At 43.4% G+C, this 24441-nt stretch overlaps 1 protein-coding gene and 1 pseudogene across 1 annotated transcript in view; both read left to right on the top strand.

The window, feature by feature from the left end:
- The window catches only part of LOC115478977 (arylacetamide deacetylase-like), a 28972-nt gene extending 15418 nt beyond the window's left edge, over positions 1–13554 (top strand). The window contains exons 3-5 of the mRNA XM_030216670.1: positions 1555–1624; positions 5957–6128; positions 12556–13554. Coding sequence (XP_030072530.1) covers positions 1555–1624; positions 5957–6128; positions 12556–13164 — 851 coding nt within the window. The 3' untranslated portion in view covers positions 13165–13554. The remainder of the gene's footprint in view (positions 1–1554; positions 1625–5956; positions 6129–12555) is intronic.
- A 5156-nt stretch (positions 13555–18710) lies between these two features.
- Positions 18711–19733, top strand: LOC115478362 (annotated as a pseudogene).
- The last annotated feature ends 4708 nt before the right edge of the window (positions 19734–24441 follow it).

Below are 24441 nucleotides of genomic sequence, written 5' to 3' on the forward strand. Positions count from 1 at the left end.
CACTAAAAATTAGCACACAGTAACGTTAGGGACACCCATAGGAATATATAGGTATCTCTAGCATTTAGCGCATGCTAAAAACACTTAGCGCACCTTAGTAACAGGGCCCTTAGATTTTTAAGAAAAATAAGATTTCCAGATTTTAGGAGTTTGTAGAATAGCTAATTTTGTTTTGTAAAATCACACTTATTTCAATATGCAATCTTTTTTTGGAGGAGGGAGGCAGTTTATGAGTACTGACAGAACTGGTAAACTCAGTTTCACACTGGTGACCAGAATACAAACAAAACAAAACTGTCTATAAGTCCCCCCCTTTTAAAAATCAGATTAGAAAGGCAAATGAGAGAACTGTTTCATATCCAGAATGTGTTCTTCCCTGAAAAAACCTGAGGTATGAAATCATGGCAGATCTAGAATGGAACAAATGAACTGGAAGAATGGACTGAAAGCTCATTAAGATTAGAAAATTAACTATATTGCTGGATTCAGATCTAGACTGTATGTTGAGTGCAATTCTCTAGGAAAAGTGTCTGGACATGGTAGGGGAATGGATTGACTAGTAGCAGATATAATTCTGTGTGGACAACTGCAGGGTAACGCACACAGGCTACAAAAATGTAAATTGAGTCTGTATTTAGAGATTAGACAAATGATCATGATCTTTGGTGATGCAACCTGATTTTCTGCGACCACAGTTCTATAACTTCCATCTAACATAAATGCTTGATTTAAGGACAGAATCTGTGTTGATTTTATTTAGCCCCTTGCTAAGTATAATGAAGGTTAAAAAACAAGAGACCCATGCGCTGGAATGGATGACTACATTTTTGGCATGTACTGAATTTCTCCCTTACAATGTCTAACATGAGGCCAAAAAAATGACTGTTATTGCAGTTATATAACTGGTTTCTGCACTGTCTTGTTTAAGATTTGCAGAGGGTGGCATACTGTGAGCACACCCTTATTGGAGCACTAATTTAGAGGGATAAGGAAAAAAGAGGTTTACATTACTAGAATATATTTCAGTCTGAATATAGATCTAATATAAAGCTACTGCTTTCTAAACATGTCCTGAGAATCCCTCTCCCCCCCAAATTAGTTGGGCTTTTAAGATACCAGTGATAAATATGCATTAGAAGAGTTTGTATATATTGAATTACAGTGCATGTTCATTGTGGATATTCTGAAATCCAACTGGCTGTGGGGTTCTTTGGGAAGTTCTACAGTAGGCTGTCCTTTGACCCATGATGAGAATTTATTTATTTTGGATTTTGTTCACATCTTTCAGTAGCAGCTCAAGGTGAGTTACATTTAGGTACACTGTGGCAATGGAGGGTTAAGTGACTTGCCCAAGATCAGAAAGAGCAGCAGTTGGATTTGAACTAGGTACCTCTGGATATCAAGACTGATGCTCTAACCACTAGACCACTCTTCCACTTCCAGTCAGGGTATTGAAATTAGGGTAATGTGTATACATTTTAGGATGAAGTGATATTTAAATGAGTTTGTTAATGCTGCAGTCAGAAGCACACTTAGCTGCGATTTTCATTTCAGCCATGAAGACCTATGATCGCCTAACAAGATGGACTGTAGAGAGGCTTGATGCCATTGTCGTATCAGTTGAGTAAGAAACATTTATTTTTACAGTACTATTTATGAAAGTTGTTTAAGAAATTTGGTGTCTGTTAAGGGGTCCTTTTACTAAGGTGCACTGAAAAATGGCCTGCGGTAGTGTAGGCGCATGTTTTGGGCATGCGCAGATCCATTTTTCAGCGTGCCTGCAAAAAAATGCCTTTTTAAAATTTTTTGCCTAAAATGGTGTGCGGCAAAATAAAAATTGGCATGCGCCTATTTTGGGTTTGAGACCTTACCGCCAGCCATTGACTTAGCGGTAAGATCTCGTGCAGCGCTGCGTATGCCTTTTAGCGCTATAGAAATGCTAAATAGTAGTAGTAGTCATGCGTTAACTGGGCTGTAATGACCTACTTGTGTCAAATGCCACTTTGCGCGTAGTGAACATGTGCCAGAAAATAACAATTATTTTTTGAATACGCACATCGGACATGCTCCAAAAATGAAATTACTGCAAGAGCCACATGGTAGCTGGGTGGTAACTCCAAACTTGTGTATGTTGAGCCCGCATAGATGCTTACGCGACTTAGTAAAAGGGTCCTTAAATGTCATTTTATGAATATATTTAATTGTAACCATGCTAACTCAACATTAGTTGATATTATGCGATATATAATCAAGAAAAAGCCACATACACAATCATGTGCTTGGATTTTAGGCAGCTCATTCAGTTCAGGGCAATGAAATTAGGGTAAGTTCCAGGACCATAGTTGACCTACACCAGAAGCGAGAAAATGTTATAAATGGGGCTCATAAATAGGCGCCGGCAAAAAGCGCTATTCTATAAAGGGCACACATCTTTTATAGAATAGCATTTAGTGTTGATTCCCATGCCCAACTCTGGGCGCCAGATTTACACCTGCTGACACCTGGTGTAAATCCCAGTGTCCAAGTTGGTCATGGATACCCATTATTCTGTAACACTGCACACGACGTTTCACCTCCTATGGCCACATCCACTTCTGGGTTATGTGCTATGGAATTTAGACACTCAGCATTATAGAATAGCATGCAGCCAGATGTGTGTGCAAATCCCACTTGGTGCCAATTAATGTCAATAATTGGTTGTTAGCATCTAATTATTGATAGTTAACAGCTTGTTAGCCAATTAAGCTGAATGCGCATCTCAGAAGCTTGCCTAGATTTGGGCACCCACATCTGGGCACTAAATATAGAATCCAGAGGCAAGGATGTAATTTTATAAGGAACGGGAAGCCTCTAGAGTCCTGCAGCATGCCATGCCTAAGAGTCTTGTGATTGTTTACTTCTTGGTTGCTGCACTTCCTTTTTATAGCCCTAGATGGGGTGCTGACAGATGACCTCACTTCCTGGCTACTGATATATAAGGAAGTGCTCTACACTCCTCCAGTGTTTCGGCAACAGGCTTCTAGACTTGTTCCATTCCAGTGTTCATTACCTGGCCAGTTCCTGCTTCCAGCCCTGTTTGTTTCTGCTTCCAGCCCTGCTTGTTCCAGTCTTCCAGTCTTGCCTTTTCCAGTCCTGCAGCCCTGCTTATTCCTGTCTCCAGCCTTGCTATTCCAGCTACTCCCTTGTCTCAACTCGATCGGGCCAGCCCCCACGGGCTCTTTTAGGAGCCAACCCCAAGGGCTCTTAAGAGCCAACTTTAAGGGCTCTCTTAAAAGCCAACTTTTAGACAAACCATATTATGTTCCAGCCAATCTGCTAGGCACTGCCTAGTCCTACACTTCTGCCTGTCTGAGTCAAGTCCTGCCTTCTCCAGATCCCGGACTATGCCAGGCAGTCCCATCAGCAACCATCAACAAGGGCCTTCACAGTGCTTACCCCGCACAGGCAGAGACAACCTTGTCACAGTCTAATGACTCACCTTCCCTAACCGTGACAGTTTGCTAAAGCCATGAGCTCAGCTGACAAGCTGCCTCTTTAATTCCTCCAGGATCTAGCCCAAGTGGTCCAACGACCACAGGCTCAGTTACAACAACTGATGGGACCCTTTCAGGGAGTGTGTGAGCAGCTGACGGCAATGCTCAGTGGTGCCCAATCCTGTAGGGCCTGCCCCAGCAGCTCCAACTCTGACTCCACCGGTGCTCCAGCCTCAAGTCACGGTGCTGCCACACTTTGATCGAGACCTCAAGGCCTGCTAGAGTTTTATTAATCAGTGTTTGATGAACTTCAAACTGTAGCCTGACAGCTTTCCAACAGACTGCATCAAGGTCACCTTCATCATCTCTCTCCTTTCTGGGCAGGTGCTGGCCTGTGCATCACCTCTGTGGGAGCAGGGTCACCTGATTATGTCCATGCATGGCAGACTTCCTCACTCATTTCCTGTGGGTGTTCGATGAGCCAGAGTGCTTCTATTCAGTGGCGCCTGAGCTACTGCACCTCAAACAAGGAACACTGACCATGGGCCACTAAGCCATGTGGTTCCAGACCCTGGTTTCAGAATTTCAGTGGAAACAAGAAGACCAAGTAGCAGTATTTTGGCAGGGTCTTGCTAGGTGCATTAAGGATGAGCTTCTGGGATGGGACCTGCTGCCCAATCTGGACAACCTTATATCCCTCTCTATTAGGATTGATGTCCATTTACAGGACAGGGCCACAGAACAGGGCAATCAGGGCTGGCACATACTTTTGGCACCCCAGTTTCAGAAGCCGATACTATCACAGGCTCCCCCCACCGTGGCTACCCTGTTGGAGCCGGTTCCAATGCATGTGGGGCATTCTTGACTCTCTGAGGAGGAAAAGCAATACCGCAGAGCCCAAGACCTCTGCTTATATGTTTATGTTTATTCGTTATTTGATAAACTGTCTTTACAGCAAAAGGTCAAAGTGGTGTACAAAAATTAAAATTAATTAGTAAGAAAAAGAACAACAAAATGGTAAAAGAAAAGAGGCCAGTCAAACAAGAGCTAAACACATACTTAAAAAATGAATAATAGCAATTCACTGTGCGATGTGTCAGTAGCAGGATCTTTCTGCCCGGAAAATTAATTTAAACAAAACACTGAAGGCAAGTCTGAAAAGATGGGCTTTGAGAAGGGATTTAAACATTAGAAGGGATAAGGGGGACCTAAGTACAGGGGGGAGATCATTCCATAGTTTAGATGCAAGGAAGAAGAAGAAGAAGACTGAAGAGTGAGTAGATTCATAATGGGCGAGCTTTGGGGAGGGAAGAACCAGCCTGTGACCATCAAGGGACATAAGGGAATGAGAAGGTGTATAGTAGTTTACAAGAGTTGAAAGATAGGAAGGAATGTCAGAATGTAGGACCTTATGCATAATGACTAGGATGTTAAACCATGACCTGAAAGCAATAGGCAGCCAGTGCAATTGGAGAAAAAGTGGAGTGATATGATCAAGTTTCTTGGCGCGGAAGAGAAGGCAAGCAAATTATTCAGATTATTCTAAAGTTACTAGACATCTTGGAGAAAACAGTAACAGTATTTATTCTCTTTAAATGCTTGTAGTGTGAAGGAGGGAAGTGGGAAGGCAAGATGGCGTCATGAATAGATTTGTGTTTGGCAGTTCTGCAGCTGTGCTGATTTGCTTCTTAAGAATCACTTTGCTTACTTAAAGATGGTTAAAACAAAGGGTTAACAGAGAATTTACCCTGCAGAGAAACCCTCTGTTCTCTGGGGCCTGATGGATGCCCATGTTTTGACTCCCTCACAGCACTGTCCAGTCAACACTACAGCATGGGAGAAGGAATCATCCCTGGGTGAGCTGCACATCATACTGAGCTCTAGCAGCCAATCCTCTCTCCTGAAGTGCTTGACATGGATAATCAGCGCTATCTCTAATTCTGCAGTTGGAGGATGTGTGAGCTGCCTTGGTACAGATACAAGTGGAGGCATGGTCTCACTACTGTAGAAGTTTCATAGCATTGCAATTTTCCCATTATATCCCATGGATCCGAACAGAATACTTGTTTGAGGGAGTTTTTAAAAAAGACAGTGTGGATGTCCCACATTGACTTTTTGTACTTAGCTCTTGCTGATGTTGATCTTTCGGAATGGTGCATGCATTTCCTCTGCTTCTTGCTATAGGGGTCTGACATAATTAATATGACTTTGCATGTCCAAAATAGATGGTGAGGCTTGTTTATGCTTATGTTTATTTAAACTTGATATACTGCTGTTACTTCAAGCAAGATCAAAGCGGTTTACAATAATACAATAAAAACAATAAAAAATTAAAAATACAATAATAAAAAACAATATAACACCATTAATAGGAAAAAAATTACATTCAATCAAGAGAAATATATATTGCAGTAGGAGGCCAATAATGTGATCAAAGCTTAATGTTCCATTGAATAACCTGCAACATATTTTTTCTTCCCAAGCTATAGATTAGCACCTAAATATCATTTCCCAGTACCGTTTGAAGATTCATATGCTGTAGTGAAGTTCTTCCTGCAAAAAGAAGTTCTTACTGAGTATGGTGTGGATCCCAACAGAATTTGTATTGCAGGAGACAGCGCTGGAGGGAACTTAGCGGCAGCTGTAACACAACAGGTAAAAGTGCATCTTCATTTGTTCGGGTTGTTTTTAACTTGTGTATGCCAGTTGGTGATAATGAAGTTTGCCATACATGAATTGCTTTATCTTTTCCAGGAAGATATCTCATTGTACATGGAATACACTGTTCCCTCTAAGTTGAGCAGGAGTCCTCCACCTACATTCCTGCCAGTGGGGGGGGAGGGGGTTGTTTCACTGTCACATTTTCAATAGTGAGACAGGCAAGCTCTGCAGGGTTGCCAGGTGGAAAATTTTTTTCCCACCCAAACCAGCCTAAATCCAGCCCAAAACCTGCCCAAACTCAAACCCCGCCCTTGACACCCCCACCCCCGTGTCATCGCCCCCGCCCCCGTCATCATCAACCCCGCCCCCGCCGTCTTCAAGCCCGCCTACCCGGCATCGGCCCCACCTCCCCCGGCATCGGCCCCGCCCAGAACATCACTAACCCCGCCCAAAATGTCACTAACCCCGCCCCCATGGATGAAAAAACCGCCAAAAAAACCGCCCAAAAGACAAAAAAGAAGCCCAAAAAACCGCAACCCGCTGCGGGCAAAACTTTCCCGCGGCGGGTCGCGGAGAACAAAGCGCCCACCTGGCAACACTGAAGCTCTGCAGGATTTTAGGGAACCTTCCTGTCTCTAGCAATTGAAAACACAATATTGAAACACCACCCCCTACTGGCAGCAGTGCAGTTGGAGGACTCCTGCTCAGCTTAGAGGGAACAGTTAGGCGGAACAAGCATGTATTTGAAATATTAGTCACTTTCCTTATAGTTAGTGTGACCATATAATTCCACATCTGAGAAAGCAAGCTGTGCCAGTTCTGGTTTTACCTCATTACATGGAAGGAGATGTTCTGATTTTTCCTCTTGAATTCTCCATGAAAGGCAGGACTACATCTCCCTGCTTGCAATAGACTAAAAATGGCTCAGCTTGTCTCCCTGGATATGGATATGGTCATTCAGGGTTCTAATGTGGTTAGTTGAAGCCTTTCAAAGTTTTGAAACTTCACTTGAGGCACCATAATATACGTTTGGTGCCATAAAGTTTGAATTGACATATTTTTCCAATTCAGGAATGACCTGAGTGAAGTAGAATGTAGCTTGATATTATATTCGTCCCTCCCCCACTTAGTTATACATAATTCAGTAACTTTTCATCAGAAAGATGAAGAGCAGTGCCCCCAACATTTTATTAAATCTTCTTAAGATTTGTGTCCATTGATACAAATCACTGCCCATATCAATTGAATCAGCTCTTTGCAGGTTAGCAAATCTACAAATTATTGTTGTAAATCATTGCGTGAGAGAGATTTGCAAACAATGGAGGTAGCCCTGCTAATATGATATTATATATTGCATTACATTTTACACTTATAGAGCAATTTCTTTCTTAAATATGAAGACAAACTGGTTGATATTCAGCCCGTATTAGGCAGTGTTTTTAAAATGCTACCTGGCAGAAGCTGAATTAGACTTGGATATTCAGTCCTGGCCCTTGTCCATGTACCAAAACCAAACAGAAAAAGGAAGAACAAGGTCATCACAAAATAGCACAACAAAACACAGATTAACAAAAAAGAGCCAAAAATAAATTAAAATTAATATCAGGGTTTACATAACTTATTATAATATACCAACAAAGTTAAAGTAGAGGTGGCCCATGGGTTTCTGCAGCAAGGAAGAAGGGGCACTAGAGGTCAACCAATGATAATTTATTCAACCTTCATAAGGGAGAACAATCCCACTATGGCAACCAATATCAGTCTGACAGATGTCATGATCCACCAGAGAGTAATTCATTCAAACAAACATAGGAACCAACTTTTCAGAATTATTGGGGGTGCTAAGCCAAATGACAATAACCCCTCCCTGGTCATGTACAAGGAATTCTTTCAATACTGGGGTGCTCAAGCACCCATAGCACCCACAGAACTGGCTCCTATGCAAACAAAGGTGACCCGACACAGATCCGTGTTTCGGCATGAATGCCTGCTTCAGGTATCACCAGATCTGCCAGCTTTTCCTGGCTTTCTGCAAACACTTGTTTCTTAGGGCAGCTTCTACTCTAAGTCTCCCCCTTCAACATACAGGCTATTTTACATCTCCTGGGGCTTGTTTTTCACCTGCAGAGCTACTTCTCCACTTTTTAAGTGTGACAAGGCGGTGGCCGTAGCTAGAAGGTTGTTAGGCTGTATAGAGAGAGGTGTGACCCGCAGAATAAAGGGGATGTTGATGCCCCTGTATAAGTCGTTTGTGACGCCCCACCTGGAGTATTGTGTTCAGTTTTGGAGGCTGTATCTTGCTAAGGATGTAAAAAGAATTGAAGTGGTGCAAAGAAAAGCTACGAGAATGGTATGGGATTTGCGTTACAAGACGTATGCGGACCTAAACATGTATACTCTGGAGGAAAGGAGAAACAGGGGTGATATGATACAGATGTTCAAATATTTGAAAGGTATTAATCCACAAGCGAACTTTTTCCCGAGGTGCGAAGGTGGTAGAACGAGAGGACATGAAATGAGATTGAAGGGGGGCAGACTCAAGAAAAATGTCAGGAAGTATTTTTTCACGGAGAGAGTAGTGGATGCTTGGAATGCCATCCCGCGGGAGGTGGTGGAAATGAAAACAGTAACGGAATTCAAACATGCGTGGGATAAACATAAAGGAATCCTGTTCAGAAAGAATGGATCCTCAAGACCTTAGCTGAGATTGGGTGGCAGAACCGGTGGTGGGACGCGGGGATAGTGATGGGCAGACTTATACGGTCTGTGCCAGAGCCGGTGGTGGGAGGCGGGACTGGTGGTTGGGAGGTGGGGATAGTGCTGGGCAAACTTATACGGTCTGTGCCAGAGCCGGTGGTGGGAGGCGGGGCTGGTGGTTGGGAGGCGGGGATAGTGCTGGGCAGACTTATATGGTCTGTGCCAGAGCCGGTGGTGGGAGGCGGGGCTGGTGGTTGGGAGGTGGGGACAGGTACAAATCAATGTAGGGTACACACAAAAAGTAGCACATCTGAGTTTATCTTGTTGGGCAGACTGGATGGACCGTGCAGGTCTTTTTCTGCTGTCATCTACTATGTACTATGTTACCACGTTCTCTATCCCTCTTGAAGAGATTATAGCACAGTACAGTCCCATTCCTGGAACTCATGTCTCTATAGTACTACTACTACTATTTAACATTTCTATAGCGCTACAAGGCGTACGCAGCGCTGCACAAACATAGAAGAAAGACAGTCCCTGCTCAAAGAGCTTACAATCTAAGTAGCAATAATATGTAAGCCTGCCTCTAACATTAGGGCTTGCAGATCCAGAATGGTGTTGCTTAGATTGCAAGTGTTCGTGCTTATTGCTTTCCAGTTATATTTCATTGGCTTTCTCATCTTCTGTAGAGATTTTGCCTAGTCTTTTCTTCTATTTTGTTGCTGAAAAATGAGCTGGTAAGATGGTTTAAATTATTATTTCCCCCTCTGCTGTCATGCTTTTGCTGTGGGTGACATCTTGAACATACCTGCTTCCATGTTCCACCTCATTCTCTTCTTTAAAATCTAACAATATCTCTCTATCTATCTATCTATCTATCTATCTATCTATCTATCTATCTATCTATCTATCTATCTATCTATCTATTTGTTACATTTGTACCCCGCACTTTCCCACTCATAGCAGGTTCAATGTGGTTTACATAGTAGTAGAATTGCAAAGTATAATGCAGAGAAAAACAGGCTAAGATTAGCCGAGTACTGGAGATGTGTGGATAGGTATAATTATAAGGGAGAGGGGGTAGAGGAGGTAGGAGGAGGTGTTAGTATTAGGTTAGATTGATATAATCAGGGATAGGGATATTGTATGAATTTCTCACTTAGGATCCTCCTTTCTGCTACCAAATGTTGTAGCCCACCATTACAGTACAGCCTTTTGCTTTTCCAAGTGTTGCCTTAGCCTCAAACATATCTAAAACCTTCCTGACACCAGGTTCTGAGTCACTTATTGAAGTTCTCTGTATAATGTAGCCCTTCCTCTTGCTTTCCATAGACTTCTGAAAAAGCTATAGTACTTGCCAAAGGCATTTTGCTCTTCCCCAAAATTCTGGAAATCTCTTTGTGCAACAAAGGTGATGTTTATGGCCAGGTCTTTTGTCTCCAGGTGGATCAGAGCATCAGTTTTAGAATCTTTACTTTCTTCTTTAATTGCACTCAGTATTTGATTTATACACAAGTTGTAGTAAAATAACCCATCTTATCCATAGCCGATGTTGATAATGACACCCCTTATACTGATTCTAGAGGTTGCAGCTGCTATTTTACGTCTGAAGCTGGTGTGGACAGGAATGACTGGGTTTCTGCCTGGCCTGCTCCCCCCCCCCCACCCCCAAGACTACTAGGAACTTTAAGCTAGACCAGAGGGGCCTACAGGTGGGTGCATGAGGATAAATCTTTTCAGGAGGGGGGTTGCTCTTGAGGGGGAAATCCTAGAAGGGATCTGCTCTTGGTGATGTTGGGGAGGGATGTAAGCTATTGTGGGTGGAGGGGGACTCAGGAGGCGAGAGAAGTAGGCTAATCAGGCAGCTACCCAGAAGTTACGTAAGCTCTGGTGATATTCAGTGCTGGTGCCCTGGTAGCTAACCGGGCAAAGGCAGGACCACTGTTCTCTCTAAGCTGAGCAGGAGTCCTCTAATTGCATTGTTACCTAGTTAATTGCTTTGTATATCGACCTCATTAATGTTTGTTAGATTTTGTGTGGTTGATGATAACTGTTATGATTATTATAGATTTTATATGTTCATATTTTATCCTGCCTTGTGCCCTTCTATAGGCTAGGCAATGCAGGGCATGAATTAATTAAATAAATATTGTAAGTAAGATTATAAGTTATAAAAGCAGTGGAGGCAGTGCATGAGAATCTCTTATGCATATTCATTATGGTTATTCTGAAAACCAGAATGGCTGGTGGGTGGGGGTACTCCAGGAATGTTCTTAGAGCTGCTGTGGTAAAGAACAATATAGGGAGATTGGTTGGGCCAATTGGTTCTTATCTGCCCTCACCTATTATATTCCTACATATGTGGTAGAGTGAGGAGAGTTAGTAATTTACATTATGAGTTCATGTTAGCACAGAGGTTTATTTTTTGCTTCATACTCAGATAATAACCTGCACCCCAAGCCTCTTGCAACTCCAAAGTTATGGGAAGGGCCACAAAATCAAGTCCATCCTTTAAAATGCCCTGTTTCCCAAAGAATCACTAAGGCAGATGGAGTGCCAGAACAGGGGCAGCAGTGACTGCCCTGTGTCTCTCTTGCCTGTTGTGATCCTGGCTGTACTCTGCTTTAAGCTGCATCCATCCCTATCTGCTTCTGGATCTGGACCATCATGCTTTAAACTGCTCGCTTCAAAGTGCAACACTTACATATAAACATAAGAACAGCCATACTGGGTCAGACTTCCATCTAGCCCAGTATCCTGCTTCCAACAGTGGCCAATCCAGGTCACACACACCTGGCAGAATCCCCAAAAGTAGCAAGATTCTATGCTACCAATCCCAGGGATAAGTAGTGGCTTTCCCCATGTTTACCTTAATAGCAGTTTATGGAGAGGAGAGACCAAATCACCTATGGGATGGGGTGGGGTTCTTCTGCCCACCCATCTTGGGCCCAGGCCCACCCAGAATTGGGTGTCTGGCTATGCCTCGGTCCAAACCTTTTTAAAACCCAGTTATGTTAACTGCTGTGGCCACAATGAGTTAACTATTTATTGAGTGAAAAAATAATTCCTCTACTTGTTTTAAAAGTGTAACCATGTAACTTCATGGAGTGTCCCTTAGTCTTTTTACTTTTTGAAAGAGTAAACAATCGATTCACACTTACCCGTTCTACTGCCTAAAAGCAGAAGGGAAGGAGATGCTGCTTAAAGAACAGCAGTGCCATTGACTCTGTTGCAGACAAGTAGGATGGGGGGGGGGGTGTGAAGGGATGGAGGAGTAAGGGGATGGGGGCAAAGAGCAAGTGAGTGGATAGGGAAGGAAGAAGAGTGTGTGCAAGTGAGAGGCTGGAAGGGCAAGAAGAGCAAGTGAGTAAGGGAATAGAGGCAACTGGAGAATGAGTGAGTGGATGAGGAGAAAGAATATGTGAGTAAATGGGGATGAGGGAAGCATGAGTGAGCAGATGGGGCATGGGAGAGAAAGCAAGTAAGGGTATAGAAGCAACAGAAGAATGAGAGAATCAATGGGAAGCAAGAGTGAGTGAGGAGACTGAAGGTGTTTTACGGTGTTAGTGAGAGGACTGGAGGAGGCAAGAGTTAGTGAGGAGATCAGAGGAGCTCTCCTGGCTATTTAAATTGTTTTGAATATTGAACCCTCTGTTCTTTCTAGGGTCCTTGCCATGAATTATAACCCCTAACTTTTTATTTATCAACTTCTCGATTTTTGCAGCTACAAGATGATGCTGAAGTTGATATCAGACCTAAGATACAAGCATTGATATACCCTGCACTTCAACCTCTTGATCTGGACACTCCTTCCTATCGAGACAATGGTCACATGCCTATTCTATCTAAATCATTGATGGTCAAGTTCTGGAGTGAATACTTTACTTCAGACAAGTCTTTGTTTAATGCCATGTCTTCCAATTCACTTAAGCTTACTGAATCAAGCCATTTATTCCCATTTTTATACTGGCCTGCCCTTTTGCCAGAAAAGATGAAAAAAATCCACACTTACAGTCATAGCTTACAATCCAGAACGCCAGAGTTTGCAAAGAAATATCCAGGGATTTTGGACCCAAGAGCAGCGCCATTGCTGGTGGATGATGCTAAGCTGTCCAGACTGCCTCAGACATATATTCTTACATGTATGTACGATGTCCTCAGAGATGATGGTGTCATATATGCACAGAGACTTCGGAAAGCAGGAGTTGAAGTCACACACGATCAATATGATACATTCCATGGTGCTATGACATTTGTTGCATTTCCAACTGATCTGTCCATAGGACACACAATGACAGATAGGTATCTGAATTGGCTGAATGAGAAGCTGTGAAAAAAGTCAGTGTAGTGCTCCTTTGAGCTACCTGCTAATTAAAGGTGGTAGGAAGTTCAAGGTGTCTATTTTATATTTGATGTCTTCTTTCTTTTGAGATTTATATTACTTCTTGAAATATGTACGTAAGAAATATCATGTGCAGGGAAAAAAGAATGTTTTTCTCATCAATGGACCTCCTCAAATTATGGGACCCTTTTACTAAGGTGTGGGAGGGCTAATGCGCGGGTAGTACGCACCAAATTGGCACTACTGCGGGGTTAGCTTGTGTACCCGGCAGTATTTCTGTGTTTGGCGCACACCAAATCCTGTGGTTGAAAATAATTTTCTATTTTCTACCGTGGGGAGGAGGAGGGGGTTGTTCCCAGCGGTAATCCGCAGTTGGCGTGCACTGCATGTTTACCGGATGGGTACTGCGTGAGCCCTTACCACTAGGTTAATGTGTGGCAGTAGGGGCTCAGGCTGTAAATAGGCATGTGCTAGTTTTAATTTCAGCGCATGTCTATTTCCCGGTCCATTAAAAAAGCACTTTCCTAGTTGTGGTAAAAAATGGCCTAGTACATGCCTACACTACCGCAGGCCACTTTTTACCACGGCTTAGTAAAAGGACCCCTAAGGGTCTAAGCAAAGCACTTGAGATTTTTCCATTTCTAAAAAAATGTCATTGTCTTTATTGATTTTTATAGTCAAAGAACATAACAAATCATAATCAATACAAATATAATACAATCCAACAAGCAGACAAAGAGAGGGACTAAAAACTATAAAATATCCTAGTTCAAACCATTGCTTCCTAATAAAAAGGATGATGGCCTTAAATTGGCCCAATATTAATTCCACAACTTACACTCTGTACAAACTGGAACAAATAGTCTTGCACATGGCAAAATAAATGTTAACAGCAAAGCTAAAACTCAACTCTACGGCTTACTCAACCAACTTTTAACAAGTCTTCAAACAGCCTCCGTAGGTTTAACAGTGCCTGCAACTGGTTAAATTTACAAGCTGCTGATCTTTCATACTGAAAACATGATTGTTATTCATATTAAGTGCTGTTGTACAATGCAATAACAAATGAATGCTATATTATTGTAACTGCTTTGTTTGAGAGGTTACATGATAAAACTATTTTTATCTTATTGTCAGTTCTGGTCCTTTTATTGATAGTTACAGAAATGTGATTATTTTGGGGTTGGAGCTTGAAACAAGCTAATAATTTCAAGCTGGTTTGGCTTCCACAGAATTCCACTTAGAGAATTCAGCCATTTTCTTTTCCAGCAGATTGGGGGAAATCAAAGCAGATTCACTGAATTCTGATGGGGATTTCTGCAAATCAGCAAATTCAGGATCTTCCCAATGAATATTTTCTATGACTGGGCAAATTCACTTAAAATCCAATTCAAATTTAACAGCCGGATGAGTTTCTGAGACTTAAATTGTACTCCCACTGAGCAGGTACATTTTATTAGGACAAGCGCAAATTCTATTATGACAGTTGTATGTACAACTTCTGTGATAGAATACTAGTGTAAGTCTGCCTTTACGCACCTAATTTTAAGGATGAGCATTTACACCAGCTCAATGGCTGGCATAAATGTTTGTTCTTAACTGTAGGCAGCAAAGGCATGTAAATGGTAATATTTAATAACTGCCCCCCCTCAGGTCCATACCCTCTTGAGGTTGTGCACTCGGAATTCACTGAGCAACTTGGTGCTTATTAGTGCCAATTAAGTCCAATTATAGCTAATAATTGATTATTAACTTCAATTAACAGTCAATTATTGAATTAAGTTAGGGCACACAACTGACTTTATTGTATAACCTGGGCACACAAATTTGTGTATTAGTCAGAAATTTAACACGCAAGTTTATAGAATTAAGGGGGGTTCCAGGGCTACTCAACTTTGGCGTAAGGCCTTTTTGAGCCTGAAACCTCGAGTGTTAGCCTTGGGAGCAGCTTTTTTTCAAATCAGATCAAAGCAATTCTTGTATACCATTAATATCCTCATTCCAGGGTTCAGTGCGGTTTACATTCTAGGTGAGACAAAAGCCGATAATGTTATTGTGAAATATGAGAACAATTAGAGACCATTGGTGTAATGCATGAGACCAAAAGTGTTATAGGAAAGGATAATGGATGATACTAGGAGGTAGAAGTAAATGGATTGTTATGAAGAAGTCTTTGGGGAGAGAAAGGTTTTTAGCCTCTTCCTGAAGCTAAGGTAGCTGTTTTCTATTCTGATGGCAATAGGTAGAGAGTTCCATATTTTACCTCCAAGTACAGGGAACAGAGAGCTGAAAATCTTCTGATTTCAAATTGTCTTTTGAAACAGTGACACTAGCATCAGTTGTTCTTTCAGTCTGTTAGACTGGACCAAAGGTAGCGAAGTGGTCTTAGCAGTTTAACCCTGTAAGATTTGAAAAATTAAACAGGCAGCTTTGAACCTGAGTCTTTCTGCTATGGGATGTCAGTGCAGTTTGTTAAGATGAGTTGAAATATTAGTATATCTATTCAATATGTATATTAGTGTAGCAGCTATATTCTATATGATCTGCCATCTTTTCTGATATTGACACTTAATACCAAGAAATAGAATGTTACGGTAATCCAAGTGAGTATCTCCAGTATCTCCAGGCTGTTGACCCCCCCACCTTATCCTCTTGTATCTCTGACCTCCTCCCTTCCATCTTGTCCTCCAAATCTGTTGACAAAGCTGTCTCCATTTACAATGCCACTCTCTCCTCTGCTCTTGACACCCTTGCACCGTCCATCTCCCGTCCCACAAGGCGTACCAATCCCCAGCCCTGGCTGACCCCTTGCACCCGATACCTTCGCTCCTGCGCCCGTTCGGCTGAACGCTGCTGGAGGAAATCTCGCGCCCATAATGATTTATTCATTTCAAATTCATGCTATCCTCCTTCCAATCCTCCCTATTCCTCGCTAAACAGGACTATTACACCCAATTGACTAATTCCCTCAGCGCTAACCCTCGTCGTCTCTTCGCCACCCTCAACTCCCTCCTCAAAGTGCCCTCCGCGCCCACTCCCCCCTCACTCTCTCTGCAATCTCTGGCCGACTACTTCCGTGACAAGGTCCAGAAGATCAACCTTGAATTCACCACTAAACCTTCTCCTCCTCCTATAACCCACTCTCTCAACCAACCTACCCAGGCCTCCTTCTCCTCTTTTCCTGCTATCACCGAAGAGGAAACCGCCCATCTCCTCTCCTCCTCGAAATCCACCACCTGTTCCTCAGACCCCATCCCCACCAACTTACTTAACACCGTCACTCCTACTATCACCCCTACCATCTGTCATATCCTCAACCTCTCTCTCTCCACTGCAACTGTCCCAGACACCTTCAAGCATGCCGTGGTCACACCACTCCTCAAAAAACCATCACTTGACCCTACCTGTCCCTCCAACTACCGCCCCATTTCCCTCCTACCCTTCCTCTCCAAGATACTTGAACGCGCCATTCACAGCCGCTGCATTGATTTCCTCTCCTCTCATGCCATCCTCGATCCGCTTCAATCCGGCTTTCGCCCCCTACACTCGACAGAAACAGCACTATCTAAAGTCTGCAATGACCTGTTCCTCGCCAAATCTAAAGGTCACTATTCAATCCTCATCCTCCTTGACCTATCCGCCGCTTTTGACTCTGTCAATCACAACCTACTTCTTGACACACTGTCCTCCTTGGGGTTCCAGGGCTCTGTCCTCTCCTGGTTCTCCTCTTATCTCTCCCATCGTACCTTCAGAGTGCACTCTCATGGCTCATCCTCCTCCCCTATCCCGCTCTCTGTTGGAGTTCTCCAGGGTTCTGTCCTTGGGCCCCTTCTTTTTTCAATCTACACCTCTTCCTTAGGCTCCCTAATCTCTTCTCATGGTTTCCACTATCATCTTTATGCTGACGACACCCAGCTTTATCTCTCCACACCAGAAATCACTGCGGAAACCCAGGCCAAAGTACTGGCCTGCCTATCCGACATTGCTGCCTGGATGTCCAACCGTCACATGAAACTAAACATGGCCAAGACGGACCTTATTGTGTTCCCACCCAAACCCACTTCTCCCCTCCCTTCACTCTCTATCTCAATTGATAACACCCTCATCGTCCCTGTCTCATCTGCCCGCAACCTTGGTGTCATTTTCGACTCCTCCCTCTCCTTCTCTGCGCATATCCAGCAGATAGCCAAGACCTGTCGCTTCTTCCTCTATAACATTAGCAAAATTCACCCCCTCCTCTCCGAGCACACCACTCGAACTCTCATCCACTCTCTCATTACCTCTCGCCTCGACTACTGCAACCTACTCCTCACCGGCCTCCCACTTAGCCATCTATTCCCCCTTCAGTCCATCAAGAACTCGGCCGCACGTCTTATCTTCCGCCTCAACCGATATACTCATATCACCCCTCTCCTCAAGTCACTTCACTGGCTTCCGATCAGATACCGCATACAGTTCAAGCTTTTCCTACTCACCTACAAATGCACTCGATCTGCAGCCCCTCCTTATCTCTCTACTCTCATCTCCCCTTATGTCCCCACCCGTAACCTCCGCTCTCTTGACAAATCCCTCCTTTCAGTACCCTTCTCCACCACCGCCAACTCTAGGCTTCGCCCTTTCTGCCTCGCTTCACCCCATGCTTGGAACAAACTCCCTGAGCCCATACGCCGGGCCCCCTCCCTACCCATCTTCAAATCATTGCTCAAAGCCCACCTCTTCAATGTCGCCTTCGGCACCTAATCATTACACCTTTTCTCAGGAAATCTAAACTACCCCAACTTGACATTTCGTCTTTTAGATTGTAAGCTCTTCTGAGCAGGGACTGTCCTTATTTGTTAATTTGTACAGCGCTGCGTAACCCTAGTAGCGCTCTAGAAATGTTAAGTAGTAGTAGTAGTAGTCTAGCAGCTATATTCTATATGATCTGCCATCTTTTCTGATATTGACACTTAATACCAAGAAATAGAATGTTACAGTAATCCAATCGATTCACACTTACCCGTTCTACTGCCTAAAAGCAGAAGGGAAGGAGATGCTGCTTAAAGAACAGCAGTGCCATTGACTCTGTTGCAGACAAGTAGGATGGGGGGGGGGTGTGAAGGGATGGAGGAGTAAGGGGATGGGGGCAAAGAGCAAGTGAGTGGATAGGGAAGGAAGAAGAGTGTGTGCAAGTGAGAGGCTGGAAGGGCAAGAAGAGCAAGTGAGTAAGGGAATAGAGGCAACTGGAGAATGAGTGAGTGGATGAGGAGAAAGAATATGTGAGTAAATGGGGATGAGGGAAGCATGAGTGAGCAGATGGGGCATGGGAGAGAAAGCAAGTAAGGGTATAGAAGCAACAGAAGAATGAGAGAATCAATGGGAAGCAAGAGTGAGTGAGGAGACTGAAGGTGTTTTACGGTGTTAGTGAGAGGACTGGAGGAGGCAAGAGTTAGTGAGGAGATCAGAGGAGCTCTCCTGGCTATTTAAATTGTTTTGAATATTGAACCCTCTGTTCTTTCTAGGGTCCTTGCCATGAATTATAACCCCTAACTTTTTATTTATCAACTTCTCGATTTTTGCAGCTACAAGATGATGCTGAAGTTGATATCAGACCTAAGATACAAGCATTGATATACCCTGCACTTCAACCTCTTGATCTGGACACTCCTTCCTATCGAGACAATGGTCACATGCCTATTCTATCTAAATCATTGATGGTCAAGTTCTGGAGTGAATACTTTACTTCAGACAAGTCTTTGTTTAATGCCATGTCTTCCAATTCACTTAAGCTTACTGAATCAAGCCATTTATTCCCATTTTTATACTGGCCTGCCCTTTTGCCAGAAAAGATGAAAAAAATCCACACTTACAGTCATAGCTTACAATCCAGAACGCCAGAGTTTGCAAAGAAATATCCAGGGATTTTGGACCCAAGAGCAGCGCCATTGCTGGTGGATGATGCTAAGCTGTCCAGACTGCCTCAGACATATATTCTTACATGTATGTACGATGTCCTCAGAGATGATGGTGTCATATATGCACAGAGACTTCGGAAAGCAGGAGTTGAAGTCACACACGATCAATATGATACATTCCATGGTGCTATGACATTCGTTGCATTTCCAACTGATCTGTCCATAGGACACACAATGACAGATAGGTATCTGAACTGGCTGAATGAGAAGCTGTGAAAAAAGTCAGTGTAGTGCTCCTTTGAGCTACCTGCTAATTAAAGGTGGTAGGAAGTTCAAGGTGTCTATTTTATATTTGATGTCTTCTTTCTTTTGAGATTTATATTACTTCTTGAAATATGTACGTAAGAAATATCATGTGCAGGGAAAAAAGAATGTTTTTCTCATCAATGGACCTCCTCAAATTATGGGACCCTTTTACTAAGGTGTGGGAGGGCTAATGCGCGGGTAGTACGCACCAAATTGGCACTACTGCGGGGTTAGCTTGTGTACCCGGCAGTATTTCTGTGTTTGGCGCACACCAAATCCTGTGGTTGAAAATAATTTTCTATTTTCTACCGTGGGGAGGAGGAGGGGGTTGTTCCCAGCGGTAATCCGCAGTTGGCGTGCACTGCATGTTTACCGGATGGGTACTGCGTGAGCCCTTACCACTAGGTTAATGTGTGGCAGTAGGGGCTCAGGCTGTAAATAGGCATGTGCTAGTTTTAATTTCAGCGCATGTCTATTTCCCGGTCCATTAAAAAAGCACTTTCCTAGTTGTGGTAAAAAATGGCCTAGTACATGCCTACACTACCGCAGGCCACTTTTTACCACGGCTTAGTAAAAGGACCCCTAAGGGTCTAAGCAAAGCACTTGAGATTTTTCCATTTCTAAAAAAATGTCATTGTCTTTATTGATTTTTATAGTCAAAGAACATAACAAATCATAATCAATACAAATATAATACAATCCAACAAGCAGACAAAGAGAGGGACTAAAAACTATAAAATATCCTAGTTCAAACCATTGCTTCCTAATAAAAAGGATGATGGCCTTAAATTGGCCCAATATTAATTCCACAACTTACACTCTGTACAAACTGGAACAAATAGTCTTGCACATGGCAAAATAAATGTTAACAGCAAAGCTAAAACTCAACTCTACGGCTTACTCAACCAACTTTTAACAAGTCTTCAAACAGCCTCCGTAGGTTTAACAGTGCCTGCAACTGGTTAAATTTACAAGCTGCTGATCTTTCATACTGAAAACATGATTGTTATTCATATTAAGTGCTGTTGTACAATGCAATAACAAATGAATGCTATATTATTGTAACTGCTTTGTTTGAGAGGTTACATGATAAAACTATTTTTATCTTATTGTCAGTTCTGGTCCTTTTATTGATAGTTACAGAAATGTGATTATTTTGGGGTTGGAGCTTGAAACAAGCTAATAATTTCAAGCTGGTTTGGCTTCCACAGAATTCCACTTAGAGAATTCAGCCATTTTCTTTTCCAGCAGATTGGGGGAAATCAAAGCAGATTCACTGAATTCTGATGGGGATTTCTGCAAATCAGCAAATTCAGGATCTTCCCAATGAATATTTTCTATGACTGGGCAAATTCACTTAAAATCCAATTCAAATTTAACAGCCGGATGAGTTTCTGAGACTTAAATTGTACTCCCACTGAGCAGGTACATTTTATTAGGACAAGCGCAAATTCTATTATGACAGTTGTATGTACAACTTCTGTGATAGAATACTAGTGTAAGTCTGCCTTTACGCACCTAATTTTAAGGATGAGCATTTACACCAGCTCAATGGCTGGCATAAATGTTTGTTCTTAACTGTAGGCAGCAAAGGCATGTAAATGGTAATATTTAATAACTGCCCCCCCTCAGGTCCATACCCTCTTGAGGTTGTGCACTCGGAATTCACTGAGCAACTTGGTGCTTATTAGTGCCAATTAAGTCCAATTATAGCTAATAATTGATTATTAACTTCAATTAACAGTCAATTATTGAATTAAGTTAGGGCACACAACTGACTTTATTGTATAACCTGGGCACACAAATTTGTGTATTAGTCAGAAATTTAACACGCAAGTTTATAGAATTAAGGGGGGTTCCAGGGCTACTCAACTTTGGCGTAAGGCCTTTTTGAGCCTGAAACCTCGAGTGTTAGCCTTGGGAGCAGCTTTTTTTCAAATCAGATCAAAGCAATTCTTGTATACCATTAATATCCTCATTCCAGGGTTCAGTGCGGTTTACATTCTAGGTGAGACAAAAGCCGATAATGTTATTGTGAAATATGAGAACAATTAGAGACCATTGGTGTAATGCATGAGACCAAAAGTGTTATAGGAAAGGATAATGGATGATACTAGGAGGTAGAAGTAAATGGATTGTTATGAAGAAGTCTTTGGGGAGAGAAAGGTTTTTAGCCTCTTCCTGAAGCTAAGGTAGCTGTTTTCTATTCTGATGGCAATAGGTAGAGAGTTCCATATTTTACCTCCAAGTACAGGGAACAGAGAGCTGAAAATCTTCTGATTTCAAATTGTCTTTTGAAACAGTGACACTAGCATCAGTTGTTCTTTCAGTCTGTTAGACTGGACCAAAGGTAGCGAAGTGGTCTTAGCAGTTTAACCCTGTAAGATTTGAAAAATTAAACAGGCAGCTTTGAACCTGAGTCTTTCTGCTATGGGATGTCAGTGCAGTTTGTTAAGATGAGTTGAAATATTAGTATATCTATTCAATATGTATATTAGTGTAGCAGCTATATTCTATATGATCTGCCATCTTTTCTGATATTGACACTTAATACCAAGAAATAGAATGTTACGGTAATCCAAGTGAGTATCTCCAGTATCTCCAGGCTGTTGACCCCCCCACCTTATCCTCTTGTATCTCTGACCTCCTCCCTTCCATCTTGTCCTCCAAATCTGTTGACAAAGCTGTCTCCATTTACAATGCCACTCTCTCCTCTGCTCTTGACACCCTTGCACCGTCCATCTCCCGTCCCACAAGGCGTACCAATCCCCAGCCCTGGCTGACCCCTTGCACCCGATACCTTCGCTCCTGCGCCCGTTCGGCTGAACGCTGCTGGAGGAAATCTCGCGCCCATAATGATTTATTCATTTCAAATTCATGCTATCCTCCTTCCAATCCTCCCTATTCCTCGCTAAACAGGACTATTACACCCAATTGACTAATTCCCTCAGCGCTAACCCTCGTCGTCTCTTCGCCACCCTCAACTCCCTCCTCAAAGTGCCCTCCGCGCCCACTCCCCCCTCACTCTCTCTGCAATCTCTGGCCGACTACTTCCGTGACAAGGTCCAGAAGATCAACCTTGAATTCACCACTAAACCTTCTCCTCCTCCTATAACCCACTCTCTCAACCAACCTACCCAGGCCTCCTTCTCCTCTTTTCCTGCTATCACCGAAGAGGAAACCGCCCATCTCCTCTCCTCCTCGAAATCCACCACCTGTTCCTCAGACCCCATCCCCACCAACTTACTTAACACCGTCACTCCTACTATCACCCCTACCATCTGTCATATCCTCAACCTCTCTCTCTCCACTGCAACTGTCCCAGACACCTTCAAGCATGCCGTGGTCACACCACTCCTCAAAAAACCATCACTTGACCCTACCTGTCCCTCCAACTACCGCCCCATTTCCCTCCTACCCTTCCTCTCCAAGATACTTGAACGCGCCATTCACAGCCGCTGCATTGATTTCCTCTCCTCTCATGCCATCCTCGATCCGCTTCAATCCGGCTTTCGCCCCCTACACTCGACAGAAACAGCACTATCTAAAGTCTGCAATGACCTGTTCCTCGCCAAATCTAAAGGTCACTATTCAATCCTCATCCTCCTTGACCTATCCGCCGCTTTTGACTCTGTCAATCACAACCTACTTCTTGACACACTGTCCTCCTTGGGGTTCCAGGGCTCTGTCCTCTCCTGGTTCTCCTCTTATCTCTCCCATCGTACCTTCAGAGTGCACTCTCATGGCTCATCCTCCTCCCCTATCCCGCTCTCTGTTGGAGTTCTCCAGGGTTCTGTCCTTGGGCCCCTTCTTTTTTCAATCTACACCTCTTCCTTAGGCTCCCTAATCTCTTCTCATGGTTTCCACTATCATCTTTATGCTGACGACACCCAGCTTTATCTCTCCACACCAGAAATCACTGCGGAAACCCAGGCCAAAGTACTGGCCTGCCTATCCGACATTGCTGCCTGGATGTCCAACCGTCACATGAAACTAAACATGGCCAAGACGGACCTTATTGTGTTCCCACCCAAACCCACTTCTCCCCTCCCTTCACTCTCTATCTCAATTGATAACACCCTCATCGTCCCTGTCTCATCTGCCCGCAACCTTGGTGTCATTTTCGACTCCTCCCTCTCCTTCTCTGCGCATATCCAGCAGATAGCCAAGACCTGTCGCTTCTTCCTCTATAACATTAGCAAAATTCACCCCCTCCTCTCCGAGCACACCACTCGAACTCTCATCCACTCTCTCATTACCTCTCGCCTCGACTACTGCAACCTACTCCTCACCGGCCTCCCACTTAGCCATCTATTCCCCCTTCAGTCCATCAAGAACTCGGCCGCACGTCTTATCTTCCGCCTCAACCGATATACTCATATCACCCCTCTCCTCAAGTCACTTCACTGGCTTCCGATCAGATACCGCATACAGTTCAAGCTTTTCCTACTCACCTACAAATGCACTCGATCTGCAGCCCCTCCTTATCTCTCTACTCTCATCTCCCCTTATGTCCCCACCCGTAACCTCCGCTCTCTTGACAAATCCCTCCTTTCAGTACCCTTCTCCACCACCGCCAACTCTAGGCTTCGCCCTTTCTGCCTCGCTTCACCCCATGCTTGGAACAAACTCCCTGAGCCCATACGCCGGGCCCCCTCCCTACCCATCTTCAAATCATTGCTCAAAGCCCACCTCTTCAATGTCGCCTTCGGCACCTAATCATTACACCTTTTCTCAGGAAATCTAAACTACCCCAACTTGACATTTCGTCTTTTAGATTGTAAGCTCTTCTGAGCAGGGACTGTCCTTATTTGTTAATTTGTACAGCGCTGCGTAACCCTAGTAGCGCTCTAGAAATGTTAAGTAGTAGTAGTAGTAGTCTAGCAGCTATATTCTATATGATCTGCCATCTTTTCTGATATTGACACTTAATACCAAGAAATAGAATGTTACAGTAATCCAAGTGAGGTAGGACTAACATCTGCACTAATAGTGCAAAGGCTTTTTGGTTGAAGAATGATCTGACTAGACGTAGCTATCTCATTTTGAATAGTGTTTTCTTCCATAG

The sequence above is a fragment of the Microcaecilia unicolor genome, chromosome 10 (genome assembly GCF_901765095.1).
Source record: "Microcaecilia unicolor chromosome 10, aMicUni1.1, whole genome shotgun sequence".
NCBI lineage: Eukaryota > Metazoa > Chordata > Amphibia > Gymnophiona > Siphonopidae > Microcaecilia > Microcaecilia unicolor.